This window comes from Cynocephalus volans, chromosome 1 (assembly GCF_027409185.1).
Source record: "Cynocephalus volans isolate mCynVol1 chromosome 1, mCynVol1.pri, whole genome shotgun sequence".
In the NCBI taxonomy this organism is placed as follows: Eukaryota; Metazoa; Chordata; class Mammalia; order Dermoptera; family Cynocephalidae; genus Cynocephalus; species Cynocephalus volans.
The window spans coordinates 233,778,430-233,796,916 of record NC_084460.1 but is presented as its reverse complement, the minus strand read 5'-3'; the positions used below and the strand labels follow the sequence as shown (position 1 = coordinate 233,796,916).

Sequence of the window (18,487 nt, the reverse complement as noted above, 5' to 3'; positions counted from 1 at the left end):
GAAAGCAACCATGTTTCACAGAATTTCCTTAAGATGTGTTTGTCATGCTGTTTCATTTTCATTTAGCACTTGGGAAGAACCACAGCCATTTAGTTCATGACAAGTGATGTGAGGCAGGTGGATTACGCATCTCTGGGTCTTTCAGGCTTGCAGAAAAGGCTCAAACTCGTTCTGCAGTCAGAAAGTACAAAAGATGGGATTATTCCACACAGCCTAGAACTGGACTGACTATGTGGTCTTTAAAATTGACATAAGGTGTCTGAAAATATTAGTTATATTTTGTGCTGCCTGCTGTAAATTTAGAAGGCACAATATAAGTAATTGATTGATTTTTGAGTAAAACAGAACTGTCCTCAAACCTTCTGATTCATGTACCCTTTCATGCAGAAAAAATGCCTTGCCCCACTACAAAATAGAAATTCATTTTCAGAACTAGTCGGAAAAATGGTGTAACTTTTTGGTAGGCCTGATATTTTATTTTATAACTTATTTAGAATATACTTTTATAGTAGCAACAATACAATGACAATGATATACACACACACACACAATGACAATGATATATACAATGACAATGATATGACAATGTCATATCATAAATACTAATTAAAAGAAAAGACACATCTAATATTAAAAACACTTTTGTCACTGAAACAGAGCAGGGAACCAGTAATTTAGATATAAACTCAAAAAGCACATAGTAACCTAATATTGTTTTTCTTACATTACTAAAAGATCCAGAGTTTCTCATTGTCTGTAAGCTCAAGCATATCCGCCAAGATGTAAACCTGGCTGTAGTGAACCACCAAGAATTAAATGCCATTTAGAGATAAACTGGAGACTAGAATATATGCAGAAGTAGGGGGGATGGGGAAAACATCACAGATAACTCTGATGATTATTTTGATGCTGTAGATGTAGACTCTCCTACAAGATGACTGATGTTCTCATTGTAATTTGTTGTTTTCATTGTTTCTGTTTTCTATCTTCGTTTTTAAAATGTGGTTTTTGGCATGATGCAAAATAAAATAGCTGTTACAAATATTTAAAAATTTAGGTAGCTGATGTCCTGTATTTGTGACAGTTCTAGCACCTTTTCTGCAGACAGCATTTTCTTCCTTTCCCTGGGAAAGTGAGCAGAGCCACTCCACCTCTTTGCCTTCTCTCCTTTGCTCTCCCAGCCAGGCGATAGGCATGTGTGAATGTGCCCTTGTACTCTGCACTTCTCAGTGCATTTCCACAGCTCCATGGTCAGTTGTGGTGCCAGCACATCGAGAACTTGTTTAAAGTAGAGTGGCTTGAATTGTGAGGATGCTTGAAACCATGCAGAGGCTGGAGGAACTGAAGATAATTCAATTACGATAGTTGATACTATTCCAGACACTTAACATAAATTAACTCATCTATTCCTTACAACATCCAGGAGGTCAGTTCTCCTATTGTCCCCATTTTATAAGAGACTGAAACAATGAGGGGTTACATTTTCTGAGATCATACAGCTCATACTGAGCCAGGGCTTAGAACAGAGTGAGTCTAGCTTCACAGTCAATGCTTTTAACCACTACACCAAATGGAAGATTCAGGAAGAATATTAAAATTGTCTTGGAGTAGTTGAAGGGCAGCAGATAGGAAGAGGAAATAAACACATTCTCCATTGCCTTGGAAGATGCCTCAGAAAGATCCAAGGTGAAAAGCTAAAAGAAAACAGAGCTTGGCTTAACAAAAGAAAGGAAATACTTACCAAATATGGACAGAATTTCCTGGAGGCAGGGGCTTCCCTGTCACTCCTGGTGATCGGATTTTTTTCTGGAACAGCTGTTGATGATGCTGACAACCAGCACAGTGGTTGGGTTAGGCAAAACTTCCTTTCCTCTCCTGAGATTTTATGAGTCAGGGATGTATCACAATAATTGCCTTGTTACCGGTACTTCTTTATTTGGGGCATTAGTAAGTTGTGAAAAAGCGGGGCTGGGGGTGTGGATAATGGATCCTTAACCAATTTTATTGACAAGCATTACTAGCATTACTCTTTTACCAAAAGTATACTATAATATATATTTGGCTCAAAGGTCTTAGAACAGATTTTTGATAGTTTTATAAAGTTGGCTCATTGAAAATTAGATTGAATGATGATGTTTCCAAGTTAAAATTTGTAGTGCAGCACTAAAAGCATGACTTAGTGTTTATAGCTTTAAAAAATCACTAAAATAACATTAAATGGCATTTTGTTTGATTTTCTTATTTCCTCTCTATCGCTTGCTTTCCAAATTCTTATGCATTTTTTGTCTGTTCTTGTAGGCAATTCTTATGCAAGAAGCTAAACGTAATTAAATGTGCAGGATGAAAAGATGGCGCAGACACTGCTGGTACCCCCAGGACCTGAAAGCTTCCGCCTTTTTACTAGAGAATCTCTTGCTGCTATCGAAAAACGTGCTGCAGAAGAGAAAGCCAAGAAGTCCAAAAGAGAACAAGACAATGATGAGGAGAACAAACCAAAGCCAAACAGTGACTTGGAAGCTGGAAAGAACCTTCCATTTATTTATGGAGACATTCCTCCAGAGATGGTGTCAGAGCCCCTGGAGGACCTGGACCAGTTCTACATCAATAAGAAAGTGAGTGTTGATTTCACACTTCCAATACGTTAAACCCTTAACTATAATATACTTTTCTGGGGCTTATTTACATACTGTACCATAATTTTTCTTCTGTTAGAGATTTTATGATGCTCTTTATTGTCACTTACTTTTAAGCACAGCATAAGAAACAAAAAATTTTTATAAGAAATGAAGTCAAAAGTTGGCCACAATGAGTAGATATGAATAGATGAATAATTTCTACAATTTCACAGAAATTGAAATAGATAGAATTAAAATTGACTTTTACAAAGTGAAATATCTGTTATTGCTGACATATCTAAGCATACAATAGACAACAGAATAATAGCTTTGCAAAAGAAGAATTACAGACAGTTATTGTCCTTATTTGTCAGTTTTTGGTTTGTAGTTTCTCCAAAGTAATTGGTATTCTAGAGGACTGTAAATAGTTTTCTACTTTAGAATCCTTCAATAGGCAGATAATACATGGAGAAGCACTAACCTGGAATATGATTAGTATCTTCTCCTAACCTTACTTAGTCTGTGACAGGCTAGATTCTGGAACATCCACAAATTGTTAAAGTATCACCCTGAGGGGAAAAAAAGTCAAGATTAGAAGACCAAAAAGAAACACAAGTTTTCTCCATCTATACATCATTTAAATCAACAGTTATGACTGTGTCTTCCTAATGCTAAAATAACTACATAATTCTGTCAGAATTAGCTAGCTTCTGTAGTTAAACCCACTGGGGTGGTATAAAAAACGGATGATAAACTCTACACTTTATAATTAGGTATTTTGGCATCTTATAACCACAATTTTTATTTAACATTCACAAGTATAAAAACAGTTCCATGTAGAAACTAAAGATAAATTAATATCACCATTCGTTGATGACTTATGGATTAAGGAAGATATTGAACACTTTTATTAGTCAAAGCAGACTCTTTTAAAAGCAGTGGCTGAAGAAATTGCATCCTTTAAGCAGTACACAATTTAATTTTATAAGATCACTGATAACTAAAGGAAATGGGAGTTAACCATTCAGACATGGAATTAGCCCTGTTCTAAAGGAGTACTTCTCAAACTCGCATATACATACTCATCACCTGAGGATCTTATTAAAATGAAGATTATGATTCCATAGATTTGGGGTGGGGCCAAAGATCCCGCATTTCTTACAAGCCATCAGGTGATACTCATCCTGTTAGTACATGGGCCACACTTTGAGTAACAACAACAACAAAATTTTATTTAAAGTCATGAAAACAAATTGAAATAGTTAAACAGGTTCTTTTTTCCCTCTTTTACTAGTTTCATGAAAGGTAGCATTTAGTATATATTCATATACTATACTTCTAAAAATAATTTCAGTACTTTATTATAGAACCAATAAAGAAAATTTTGAAATTTAGTTACTGTATCCTTACAATAATGTCAATGAGACATCCCTCAAGAAAGTGGTGGTGGTGAGGGGAATTCTTTGAGAACTACTGATCCAAAGTGTCTGTTTGCAAAGATATTTTCAAGAGACAGAGGCATAATTTACTGTGACATGATTTAAAGTATCCTTAAAAAAAGGGAATTGATCAGCCTCGTATGATTAAGAAGGAAAAAAAGAGAATAATAGAGACAGACATTAGTATTTTCCAATGGGAGACGGAACTTTAGTAGTAGCACTGAAAGCATTTTCCTCCCAATGGCAAGTCCAGCCCATTGTGGAGGGGGTACACTGGGCTACCTAGCAGATGTCATTACATATTCTACATCATTTGATTAAGCCACCTGGTTTGGACTCCATGTTCAGCAGGGAGCCATCTGATTGCAATTTGTTTTCCCATAGTTCTGCTTAAAGGGAAGAATGTGCTGGTTATGCCATTGCAATTTTGCAGTTCATGTGAAAGTAACATATCTCACTATAAATAAATAGATTGGCGTTCTGGTTTTATGCCAGCCTTTCAAGTTTGGTTAATGTGAGTCTGCCACTAGGAAACAGAATGGTTCTCTGTGTGCAAAGTCAGTTTTTATTGCCTGCATGGCTGAGAGCCAGACTAGGACTCTGATTTATTCATACTGATCATGAACCATCTTCGGAGACACTTAGCCAGTCTCTTTACTGTTGGCTGCACTGCTTTCCTTTATGAAGTATCTGTAAAGATGAAGATTGAGGTGCTATTAAAGGAAAAGGTAGTTTGTAATTCTTAGGATAGAAGGAGCTAATGGAAGAAGTTCTGGAATTTAAAAATATTATATAAAGCTATGTTAATTATATGAAATAATGCAGGTAAAAGGCATTTTAAAACTGTATACCATTACGTAATTTTTTGCTGCCATTAATCAGCGATATATTTTAAAGACCTAATTTAATCAGATGAGTAACATCACAATGTATTTTAATGGCATTTAAGTTGACAAGGGTAATAGTTTAAGAATTGTTACAGCGACAATAAGAGCTAACACTTGTTGTGCTCATGCTGTGTCAGACATTGCCCGAGTGCTTTAACTCAATATTCAATGAACCCGTGAGGCAGGTACTATTGTTAGCCTCAGTTTACAGATGGAACAGTGAAGCCAAGGGAGGTTGAGTAACTTACGCAAGGTCACACTACTTAAGCGGTGAATCCAGGATCTGAATCCAGGCAGGCAGGCTCCAGAGCCAGAGCCCTTACCTGCTAAGAGAAACTATAAACGGTATTTATTAATATGATAAAAGAGAGTGTTAAAATAAATGGTTGTATCATTTTTTGAATTCTTTGGTTGATGTGGTCCTACTCACTGAGATGTAAAGCTTATTCTTGCTGCAAAGAAGTAAAGATTTTAGTGAACTTATAAGATGTGCATTTACCTGGAAAAAGAAGCTAGTAGCATTGCGCAGTAGAAAATAACTGGCTTAATATACTTCCAGCTGTATCATTCATAATGCTAGTAGCAATATGTAGTACTATTTTTTTTTAAATCACATTATTACTTATTACTTGGAAACCTGACTTTAGGATTGGTTCTATTTATCTTTCTTGCAATCATCTGTCATTCTCTCAAGTAATTTTCAGTTTAGGTACATCTTCAGTAACATCAGAGCTCCAAATATCAAGCTTCTTTCTTCTAATTCTTTCACTATACACAATATTAGTATTTTATTCCTCAGTTTCTCAGAACTCAAGGTTTTCTTTGCATCAGGTGTTGTTCTCCAGAAATAAACTGAGATTGTGTCCTTGAGGCCTGCTTTGTTCCAGAACCTATAAATTCAATGAAGAAGTTCTTGGCATGTCAGCTTTAATTCCACTAGCACAAAAAAGGCTAATCTTGCAGGAGGAGCAAAGGGTTTTATGTTTAAAGGGACAGTTCATTTCCATTCACTGTTTTAGGAGATATTTCAAAATAAAGTCCTCTCCTATTGTTGCAAGCGGAAATTGCTTCTTCAGGGAAATTGTTCCAAAAAAGCATGAGTAAATGCACCTTAAATTATGGTGAACTTTTTACATGTTACTGATGTCCTTGAATGCCTAAATGGATTTTGATAGTTTGACTGTAATATTAAATAATCTAATCCTGTGAATGAATTCGAGACAATCCTTTAATGCTTCTGTGCTTCACGGGCAGTCTTCCCAAGGGCCACCGTCCCTTGCAGGTAATGCTACTGCGAGTAAAAAATAGTTTACTTGCCCTCTTCACAGAATTGCTCAGATTTATAGAGTGCATTTCATGGAGAATAGTTGGTCAAGTAATGGTTGGCTCCACAGTCTTAAATACAAAAGGGCAATGAACAGAGAAATGTTTTTTCCTGCCCTTTATACTCACAATATAAATATGTCTGTCTACCTATTCAAACAGAGCCTGTTGTCTGAACATGAATGTATGGGATACAGCCCTTAGTTAAAAGGAAAAACATACTATTAAGTAAATGGATATATAGAATAGGTCTTTTAAAGGTAAATGGCATCATAAAAGTAAACCCACATTTAATTAAAACAAGTATTTATTTGCAAACCATGCTATTAAATGCTGTAAAAAAAAATGGAGAAAAAGTAGATTACAGGCTCTTTATACTCAATGGTTTATAACAACTTCTAACCTATTCCTCACAGGAATGAATGCTAACGTAAATTGCTACTTGACTATAATTATGAGCAACATATGAAAGAGTGAAAATTAATATACTAAGGCTTACTGGTAAAGGGAAACAATTAAGGAGTGATCAGAAGGCAGTGTGATTTATTTGGAAAGACATGATAGAGGAGGAGACTTTGATAGCTGAGAACATTCCCAGAGAGCCGCATTGTCAACCTACTGCATATTAGAATTGACTGAGGAAATTTTAAAAATACACAAGTTAGTGCTCATCCCTCAGAAATTCTGATTCAATTAGGGTTCGGACCTAAATATTGGTGATTTAAAAATCTCCCCAGGGCATTCTAATAATAGTGCGTCCTTGTAGGTGGGAACTTATTGATAGTTCTGTTCTGGAGACACGTCCCTGAAATAGGAGGGAGTTTGCATTAGATGACCTCTTAGGGCTCTCCTCCCTTTAGGATTCTGATACTTATTTTCAGAGTCAAAGGGAGAGTCTGACAGGTTGTGAGTGGAATTAACAAGATGATTGAATTGGCTGAAACAGAGATGACTAGTAGGAAAAAATAATAAAAGAAGATCCTAGAGGGACGTGGTAGGTACTGGGTAGCATAGCTTAAATGCTAAGTTGGTGATTGTAAGTTTTAGATCACAGAATTTTAGCTGCCCAATGCCCTTTGAAATGATGAATTTCAGACTGACTTTCAATGCAGTTGTCCTTTCTCAGTATTAGCTGTGAAGCTGATTCCTTTCCAGCAGATTTATAGAATCAGCAATAGCAGGTTATTAAACCTGTTTGAACGTTTTAATCAGAAGAACTACGATAGGGACAATAGAGAACCACCATAATAAACTTTGGAGTTAAAAGACCTGATGTAATTAAAATATTTATGAGAGATTACTTTAATAGCAATGTGTACAGAATAATTTGAAAAGTTACCAAAGTTGGAGACAGATGGTAAATTTTAAATAGAATTGGATTCTACTACTTTGTAATAGTTTCCTAATATTTATAGTAAGATTTTAATAAATGGTTAATGTAGTTCTTTTTATTCTCATTTTAAAAAGCTTTTGGAGGTATAACTGACATAATTAAGTGAAGATAAAGTGTACAATTTGATATGTTTTTATAGGTGCATACCATCACCTTGAAACCATCACTCCACATAATGTAATAAACATAGCCAACACCCCCACTCCCCCCAAAATAATTGGAATCTGGAACTACCTTACAGTTTGGTAAAAAATTTTGTGTGGGATTATCAGTTTGTATCAGCAAGTTGAAGCCTTAGAGACATATTAGATAATAATAAGTCTTATCTTTATTTGTAATTACAGTATATGTTAATTAGGGGAGAAACAACATGTTTATAGTTAGGATATACCAATTGGTTTAAAAAAACAAGGTTGTCCCCATACCAGCTACCGCCAAAAACAAAAAAGAAAAGAAAATAAGCAAAGAAGTTTAAGTGAACAAATCATGTAAAAAAGAGTTTTTCATATGTATAAGTTCCTCAAATAAGCCACATGTCTAATTTAGTAATTTCTTTCTCATATTTTCTTTTCCAGACTTTTATAGTGTTGAATAAAGGGAAGGCAATTTTTCGATTCAGTGCCACCTCTGCCTTGTATATTTTAACTCCACTAAACCCTGTTAGGAAAATTGCTATTAAGATTTTGGTACATTCATATCCTTTTTATGTGAATTGTCTACATGCTATGTCTAATGGTTGATTTTAAAGAAAATGTTATTCTTATTTTTAAATATTTATAAAATGTCTTTGAGATTAATGGTAACATTGCTAGTTTAATTTGTCTGTCTATGTTGGTTTTTCCACTATTTATTACAAGATTGTTATAAATGACTATTCTGATTCTAGAAGTAAATATGCAACCATGATAGTGAATGAGTATAGTAGGAACAAGAGCAAATTTTCCTCACACTTTTATCAACCTCAATTACATCATTTGTAACTATTGTTAAAGAAACATAGTCTATTCTGGTTACTGTTATTATCTGTATTACCAAATGTTCAAAATTTTGTGCCTTAATTGGTTCTGCATCTTCATTCAGCACCTGCGTCTATCCTTCCTTCTGTCCTTCCTTCCTTCATCCTTTCCTCCTTTACACTTCCTTTCTTCCTCCTTTCTTCCTTCAGTAAATATTTATTAAATTCTTACTATGTGGCTATGTACCTGGTTGATAAATAGTTATCAAAAAGCCCCTGCACTTAAAACTACTTACAATGATAGTCGAAAAGTACATGTAAAAAGATAGAATAGGTATAGATTTCAAAAAATTTCTTTCAAGTACTGATAAAATAGAAAGGTGATTTTCTGAGGCAGTGTTCAAAAATGGACATTTTATATAAGCAGATTCAAAAAAGGCATATATATTAACTAAAAGACCGATTAACCTAGAGACAGGATAAATGGGACTGATAACTTTTGGGGTGAATTCTTTCATTCTATGGCTTGAAGTTGGAAAGTATTTATATTTTAAAATAAAAGATTTGTGTCAAAATAATCATAAACTTCCTTACAATGAAGTCTGGACTAAGATCCCAAAAGAAATTATCACAGCTAATTCTCAGGAGAGTTTCAGAATCTTGCTTATCTGTTTATGTATGATGTGGACTAGATACAGCAGAATAGCTAGATGGCCTGTTGGATTACCTCACAGTCTAAAGTAAAAAATAGAAGGTTAGAAAATAATATTACCTTATCAGCACAAAATCGTTCCTTTCTGTATTATGTTGTAAACTGTAAAGGAACAAGTTACATCACTACAAGGCTACTAATGTATTTACAGTAGAATTCTTAATCAAGATAATCTTTGAATATACGGGGCTATACATTCTCAACCTTTTTTATATTGTGTTCATTAACCTTTTGTAAATCAGTGGAGATTTTAAATTATATCGGAAGTATGACTTTTACGCTTATGTCATACTGTAAGCTTACTAAAGGATGGAGCATTCCCCTTGCAGTACAATTTCACATAACCAATTGCAATGAAAAATAATTCCCATTTGCTTCAACAGAGATCTCTTTCTGTTAAATTCAGTTTTGAAAGTATATGATGTAAACGAAAAAAGAGTGGACGAGGTCTAGGAAGGCTCTGAACTTTCTTATTGCTTTTACCATCATTTGAAAAACAAATAAGTGAAATTAATTTCATAGTTAACTTGTGTTTTTTTTTTTTTTTTTGCATTGGGTCATTTGTAAATGGCTGTGATAACATACTAACGTTTATTCCTTAACTATAATGCACTTTATTCAGCATGCTTATCATGTGCACTATTTTGACCAACTGTGTATTTATGACCTTGAGTAACCCTCCAGAATGGACAAAGAATGTAGAGTAAGTAAGAATAACTTCTTGGAACAAGAAATGCACACACAAATTCTCTAGCAATCTCCTTGTGGTTATGGTCTGACTTAACAGTTTCTACTTTTTGAAGTCAGGCTAAACACTTCTAAGAAAATGTTATTTCCATAGTATGAAAGAAGATCAGGGAAGTTCTTTGGGGGAGTTTTTCTTCTGTAAGGTAAGTATTTTTTCCAATAAGTTCATGATAGTGCGATTACACTGTTTCTATATAAGAGACATTATAAATTAGTATACACTTGCTTGCTGGTAAACTAAACCAATCATTTAGCCTAAAAGTTAAGACTCAATCATAATTAAGCATTTTTGACAAAATACAATGATCATTTGAGTAATTTGATGAATAAAATTATTTTGTACTAGTATATTTCTATTATTATTATATTCTTGTAAAATAGATTTAGCTATTTACCTCTATATGACTGTATTAGGTATTTTGGTTATATATTATATTATTATATTTAGGAAAAATACATTTTGGTATTTAAGTTAAGTAACTTAGACATTTTAGATATGTAGACACATGTGTGCTAAAACATCACAAGTGTGTTCCATGAGAGAAATAAAACATCTTCTGCAAAATGGTGCTCAAAAAATAAAGGGCTTAAGGGGAAACATGGCTAAGAAAAGATCATTCAACACTTATCAAACTTTGTAACCAGAACACTAATAAAAACAATAACAATTCTACTAAAATGATGCTTGTCCAGTTAGGTCTCTTCCAATATTTGCACCTAAAATTACCTCAGATCCTGGCCTAGATCTTTCTCCCTAGACATGCAGACCTGGGGGCATTTGTATGATATCATCAGTATAAAATGTTTGATTCAGAATTTTAATACAGAGGAAGGATCTAAGCACAGTAGTTCTTAAGGATGCTAAACCAGCCCCTAGTTGTATTAAAAGAAGACACTTCTGTGGATCTTCTGCATTAGTAATAAGGTCTTTTTTTTTACTGCAAGAGATTTTTTATTTAAATGTGAGGAAAAAATGCCCCTCATTATTTCAAAATATCAGTACACTGGTGAAAATTGTGCATGAACTAATGCGATTTCTGCATCATGACATTACTCCTTTGCCAGCCATTTATAAGGTTATTTGTGTCAAAGAAACATGCTTTTTAGTTAAACAGAGGTGTTTGGGTTAGGTTAGCCTTTTTATGTATAGTATAATACAATGATCAGGGGTTTGGTTAAGTGAAAAAAAAATTAATATGCTCTTTTTATTATCATATATTTAAAAGTAATGTCCAATAGGAAATAAGATATTAAAACAAATACTGCCACTTTTTATTTATAACTGTTTTTATAGACTTCTGTCAGGATTTACTGCACCATTCTAAGCCATTACTTGTCAGTGATTAAACATGTTGGTTAAAGATTTTTTTTTTAAGTAGTAGCTTGAGAATGGTTCCTAGAAATCATTGTAGTAGGAAAATCCAGTTCTTATATTGAGGCAGGTCATTTATCAGAACTCTCAGTTACCGTATTTGATTTTGGAGTTAAAATGGAAATACCTATATAAAGCTAGTCTGTGTGTGCTTTTCCCAGAAGAAATTATCAAAGCATTTAAATATGTATACATTTTATTTATTTGTATAACATTATTAAAAGATAGGTAAAAGGAGACAATTGAATATGTAGATCTCTCTTTTTAAAGAAACAGTATTAACTTAAAAATTATTACACCCATTATGAAAATAGTCTTAGCTTTACAAAAGTTTTTGACTTGCATCTTTCAGTTAGAAAACTGTGCACGAGTTTTCTGATCAATTATCTCTAGTAACTTGACAGCAAGACAGTAGAAAAACAAGCAAAATAGTAGTAATGACTGCCGGAAAAAAAAGAAAAAAACAAAACAGAATCCAATAAAAAGAGAAGATAACTCAGTTTTGAGATGAATACAGAAGTCGCTGATATGAAAAGCAGTCCTGTACAAAGATGTGGCATGTTGTATAGTGAGGGAAATATTGTGTAAGGCAAGGCGTTTCTATAGACATCATAATTACGGGCAAAAAAACTCTGTGACAAGACAGAATCAAGAGTGTAATTAGAAGCCTAGGGGGGGCAGAGCTGAGAAATATTAAGGTCTCCTGATTCCCGCTTACCTGTCCAATCAAGTTCACTAATAAGCACTTTTGAATACGTGTTCTGTGCAGAGCTCTGTCCAGGATGTTAAGCTCTAGGACTCTCTTCCTTGGACAGCTATCAATACTTACCATACACTCTAAATGTCCCCACACATTCTCTTACTTTTTCAAAAACAAGAATAGAATTAGGGATTTTAATCTTACTCCTAGTAACTCTATAGATAATTGCCTAAGCATAGACCATAGGGCACTAACCACTAATATGATAAACAGAACATACATGGAAGGTCTCTCTAGGCCTTTTAAAAGGCCAGCTCTCTCTCCAAACAGAAATACTGATATCATGGTGACCACATGTATTACACAAAGATCCAAACTAAAACACAAGGACACATAAGCTTGAAACTGTGAAATATCTCTCTTCCTAATAAGCAACTACTTCATAATAACTAAATGTAGCACTTACACTTATTCCTCATGAAATTAATTGAATTGTTAGGGGAAAAAGGAGCAGGATGTACTTAGGAAAACTAGATGTGAAGATTTCTGCATACATTTTTCCCTGATTTCTTTGTTCTCTCATATGAGAGAAATTTCCATAGAAAACATTTCAAAAATAACTATCCCAATATTTTTCACATATAAAATACTGGTAGGCTAGGAAAAATAATGAATTTTAATGAGTAAATCAAATCTTTGTGGCTTGGGTGAAGTACTCTGAAAAATAAACTTAAATTGTACTTTTAAAGAGCACAATTTTGAAAAACAAGTACTCTCAACTATTTTTGGAAGAAACAGAAACAGAAATAACTTACATTGTCAAAGCTCAAAGGGAAGAGGGCTAGAAATGCACTACATCAAACAGCAAGTAGAAAAGTCATCCACCATTTTGGAGGATCAAATTTGAATTTGAGCAAGGTCTAAATAATTTGGCCCAAAGAGATTGGCTGATGCAAGATTAGATTCAAGAATTTTGTTTATCCCTAAATTTTGGTAATCATGTAAACACACACACATGTAATAGTAGTGAACTGAAACATTTCTTGTGACTATACACACATATATTCATACAGAAACAGAGAGAAGACAGTTTTATAACTCTAAGCCTGACTCTTAAGAATTGAAAAAAATGAAATACACTTTCTATGTTAAACATGTAAAATAGCCCTAAAAATGAGATAAGTCTAATCATTAAAATAAAATTTGAGTGAAATATTTTATTATATTTAAATGAATCCAAGCTATGTTGCCTCTGCAGTTGCAGTGTCTAGTGAAGGAGCCATTAGTCAGTCATATATGGCTATTGAAACTTTAAATCTGGCTAGTCTTAATTGCTGAAATGATAATATTTTGTATATATTAGTTAAAATATAATATGAAAATTAAGTTCAATTCTTTCTTAACTTTTTAATTTGCTACTAGAAATTTAAATATTACATTTGTGGTTTGCATTCTGTTTCTGTAAGACACTGCTGCTCTAGAGGTTCAAATTTGATGATTATACATAAAATACATGAAACTATTATTCTAAAACCTAAATAAACAGGATCAGATTTTTGGAGAATACATTTTCTCTTCAGTTTAACCCTTCACTCAGGCTTGTAACATTAGTTAAACTAATAGATTCTTTGGTAAGTACAGATAAGGAACAAGGTTTCAGTGAATTAAAAAGCCACAAAAGGATAGGATTTGCTATGCTTGAAAACATCTATTTTAACAGTTCAAATGAAATTGTTAATTTTGGCTTGAATACTTTTCCCAGGTACACATTCACTGGGATCTATACCTTTGAGTCACTTATAAAAATCTTGGCAAGAGGATTTTGCTTAGAAGATTTCACATTCCTTCGTGATCCATGGAACTGGCTGGATTTCAGTGTCATTGTGATGGCGTGAGTAATTCTGAAAATTTGATAAGCTCAGAGGAATGAAAATAGTTGTAGCATAAACTAGGCTGTTGTGACTTATTTTAAATGTAGAGCTTTCTTGTTAGTCAAATTAATTGTATGTCTCATTTATTTTGAGAATACATATTAGAATACACATTGCAAGGTAAATATATTTGGAAAATGAACAATGAATGGAATTTCATGTCATATAGTTTTTCTTCTCATCCAAATGAAGTTACTCATTGACTACAGTTTAAACAGCAACAACTGTACTTTGTTTAGTTTTGCAAACATGTTCATATTAGTGAAAATTACACTGAAATAAAATAACAAAATTTTATTCTTTAAAAGCAACTTTCAGTATATGACACCCAGAGGTCTATAGCAATTCCTTTTGTTAAACTCAAGGGGCTCTATATGCCAAACCCAACATTAATTCCTTATTTAGTATAAACTTTGCCAAAACTATCAGTAACTCTGATTTAATTCTACAGGTATGTAACAGAATTTGTAAGCCTAGGCAATGTTTCAGCCCTTCGAACTTTCAGAGTTTTGCGAGCTCTGAAAACTATTTCTGTAATTCCAGGTAAGAAGAAACTGTTGTCAAGTGGTAGGCCCCTTAAATCTCCAACTTTTCTTGTGTGTTATTGTGTTTGTATGTGAACTCCCTATTATAGATATGTGACAGAGTTTGTGGACCTGGGCAATGTCTCAGCGTTGAGAACATTCAGAGTTCTCCGAGCACTGAAAACAATTTCAGTCATTCCAGGTGAGAGCTAGGTTAAACACCGAGGCTGACTTTAAATATACTGTAATAATATTAAGGATGAAATCAATTTATAGTCATGTATAGCATTCATCTTGTGCTTATTATTCTTTCTTGTCACATTCAAGGATGCCAATTGATGTTTCAATGTCAGTTCAGTTCCAAAATTTTAGAAATTACATATATTTATAGTCAGCCTTTGAGTTTAACAGAAAATTGCATGTGACAACTATAAAAAACACTAGTTTTGTTCTTTTGCTTTTTTTTTTTTTGCCTTTATAATGTAATAATTTTCTCTTTTGCATTCTGATAAAACTTTGCTACCATGGCTTTACTAACTGATGTGGAGTTTACCAATTACTGCAGATTTATTTCAAAAATGGATCTCCTTTTATAAAGGAAAAAAGATTATTATTGAACAGCATGCATATGACATGGGATTTTTAATATCTTAAAATTTGTTCCCCTCTAAATCACTGCTACTTGGAGGCTAGTGTAAAGAATGGGATGGTGGAAAACAGCCTCATGTAACACAAAATCTGAAAAATAACTGCAAGTTTGTGTTTACATGTTTGTGGCACACAAACAAAACTTCCTGCTTGGATATTTAAACTTTCATATTGAACCTCCAGAAAGCAGACTGTTCACATATAAAATCTGCTCTTCATCTATTTTCCAAACTATCAGGCCATCCATAAAGCTTTGGTGTCTAAAGCCAAGCCGTTGTTTGTGAGAGAAAGAGAATGTGTGTGACTATGAAGAAGAAATTGTGATTTGTGGTACTCTTCCTCAGTTGACCTACAGTTCTCTCTCCTCAGGTTTAAAGACCATCGTGGGGGCTCTGATCCAGTCAGTAAAGAAGCTTTCTGATGTCATGATCCTGACTGTGTTCTGTCTGAGCGTGTTTGCTCTAATTGGGCTGCAGCTGTTTATGGGCAACCTGAGGAATAAATGTTTGCAGTGGCCCCCAAGTGATTCTGCTTTTGAAACCAACACCACTTCCTACTTTAATGGCACAATGGATTCAAATGGGACATTTGTTAATGTAACAATGAGCACATTTAACTGGAAGGATTACATTGGAGATGACAGTAAGAAGTATTGCTACATTATGTTAACCCTTAGTGGTGCTGAATGAATTTTTAACTATAAGTAGTTAAGAGTGTGAATGTGATGCCACCTTTGTAAATATACTTTGTTGGTGTTCACTCTGGTAATAACTGAGATATCCAAACTCTGATTTATTCTCCTTGTAAAAAGAATTAATATGAAATAAAATAGTTTGTTCTTTTTATTAACAGGTCATTTTTATGTTCTGGATGGACAAAAAGACCCTTTACTTTGTGGAAATGGCTCAGATGCAGGGTAAGGAACACAATTTATTTTTTCAAAGATATAGAACTCTTTGCAAAAGAAGTTGGAAAGAAAAACATACAAGGGTAGCCTTACATGTATATAATAAAGGAAATGCCTTGTCTGACTTACTAGATTGCCATTAGTCCTAAACTCACAGACACTAAAAATCATCCCTTCGGGTAAAGGTCTTTCCCCAAGAACTTCACAGTTAAGATGTACCTAAATTATTGCTCCAATGTGTGAAAGCACATTGTCTTTTCTGTAAACTCATCAGAGCTATTTAGGGAATACAGGGATAGAACACAAGATGGGCACATTTTTATGGGTGTGGTTAACCTATGGGATGAGTTTTGATGTGGGTGGAAAAGATCCAGAGTATAATATGGTCTTCAGGGTGCAAGCCCAGTTGGGGAACTGATCTGAGAGATTTAGGTATTCTTCAAATAGCACGAATCCCTGTGTATGAAGAGGCCAAGGGGCAGATATCTGCCAAAAGCATGTCCAAGTCTGAATCTGCACACCTAATAGTTCTTTTAGTCACATTCTACAATAATAGATGCTGTAGTACCTTAGTTACCCTGCTAGTCTCTCATACTTAATGTATTTTCCCAAGAGTATCATAAATTAGTTTAAAATCCAGGTAGAGAATTTTTAAAAGCCAAGGGATAGCAATAGTGACTCAGGCTATAGATCTTACACATATTTTGAGTCATCCTAGAAAGTGGGAAATTGGTGTGGCCATGAAAATCTGAAAGTGTTAATGAAAATGTATACTACTCATATAGATAGAGTTTCGGGGAAAAATTTTTTGCTGATGGTTTTCCCAGCCTTTGTTATGCGAGTATAGTGGGTTAAAAGCATAGGTTCTGGAGTTCACGTACACCTGGGTTCAAATCCTACCTCCACCAATTGCAGACACTTTGGCTTTGGAAAAGTGTCCTAAGTTCTCTGTAACTCAGCTTACTCATCTCTAAAATGGGGAGAGTATACTATGTTGCCTCTTTCTTAGAATTGTTGTGATGATTATTTAATGAACATAAAGCAGTTGTACTAACACATGGTCTATCACAAGAATGTATTTCATATTAGCTGTTTTTTTATTATTATGTTTAACATAAAAACCCAGCTAAATTTTGGATAAGGTTGGTTAATGCATACTTTATTCCTGTTAAACCATAATAATCACTTCCCTTTAATGAGCACGTACTATGGGTTATGTAATTTTCATAGTGAAATTGATAGCCATTCTATCGTTAAATGTCAAGTAAAATTCTAAAGAAATCTACCCAACTTCAAGACTTCATACAAGGCTGCAATAATTAAGACAGCATGATATTGGTGAAAGCACTAGTATATAGATCAATGAAAAAGAATGGAGAGAGCTCAGCAATAGACTCACAAATATAGTCAACTAATTTTTGACAAAGAAGTAAATGCAATTCAGTGGAGAAAGGAAATTTTCAACAAACAGTGCTGGAACAACTGGAAATCCATATGCAAAGAAATAAACCTAGACACAAATCTTACACCTTACATAAAAATTAACTCAAAATAGGTTATACACATAAATGTAACATACAAAATTTGTTTAGAAAAACATAGGATAAAACCTACATAACTTTGGGTTCAATGATGAAGTTTTAAATACAAAATCAATAGCACATTTCATGGAAAAAAATGTTAAGTTGGATTTGTTAATATTAAAAACTTCTATCTACAAAGACATTCTTAAGACAATGAAAAGACAAGCCATAGACTGAGAGAAAATATTTGCAAAACACATATCTGATAAAGAACCTGTATCCAAAATATACAAAGAATTATTAAAACTTAACAATAAGAAGGCTTAGTCCATAGACAGCACGGGGTTGTCACGGCAGAGCTGCAGCAGCTCCAGGTGCAGATGGTGGTGGTCTCCATGGTGAAGAGACTGGAGAGACAGAACATCCAGAAGATGCAGGGCCTCGTGTTCTGGTGCACCAGCTATTGCGAGGAAAGCCAGGCATCGAGCACTGCCATGTGCCTCTGGCTCAAGCCTAGACCTTGGTGACCAATGAATTGGGGAAGTTCCAGGACCACCTGGCCTAGTGTACCATGCATTGCAACAACAAAACCAAAGATTCTGTAGATGTGGGGGTTAAGGAGCTTCAGGTGAAGCAGCAGTTAGATAGTTGTGTGACCAAGTGTTTGGATGACCACATGCACCTCATCCCAACTATGACCAAGAAAATGAAGGAGTCCCTCGCATCCACTGGGAAATAAAAGTCTTTGCCAGTGGCCATCAGGGCTGAGGGCAAGAATCTATTTAAACAGAGGAATGGGAATTTTAGAGTT

At 34.2% G+C, this 18,487-nt stretch overlaps 1 protein-coding gene and 1 pseudogene across 15 annotated transcripts in view; both read left to right on the top strand.

Annotated features, from left to right (window-relative positions):
* The first annotated feature begins 2,348 nt into the window (after positions 1–2,348).
* LOC134385062 (sodium channel protein type 3 subunit alpha) overlaps positions 2,349–18,487 on the top strand; it is an 82,534-nt gene continuing 66,395 nt past the window's right edge. For 10 of the 15 annotated variants that reach the window (XM_063107042.1, XM_063107026.1, XM_063106993.1 and 7 more), the window contains exons 1-7: positions 2,349–2,612; positions 8,233–8,351; positions 9,938–10,027; positions 13,906–14,034; positions 14,709–14,800; positions 15,616–15,888; positions 16,099–16,162. In XM_063107042.1, coding sequence (XP_062963112.1) covers positions 2,349–2,612; positions 8,233–8,351; positions 9,938–10,027; positions 13,906–14,034; positions 14,709–14,800; positions 15,616–15,888; positions 16,099–16,162 — 1,031 coding nt within the window. Of the gene's footprint in view, positions 2,613–8,232; positions 8,352–9,937; positions 10,028–13,905; positions 14,035–14,525; positions 14,618–14,708; positions 14,801–15,615; positions 15,889–16,098; positions 16,163–18,487 lie in introns of all 15 variants that reach the window. The other 5 variants (XM_063107034.1, XM_063107019.1, XM_063107003.1 and 2 more) reach the window with 1 other exon arrangement.
* On the top strand, positions 16,461–18,415 carry LOC134388289 (protein FAM136A-like; annotated as a pseudogene).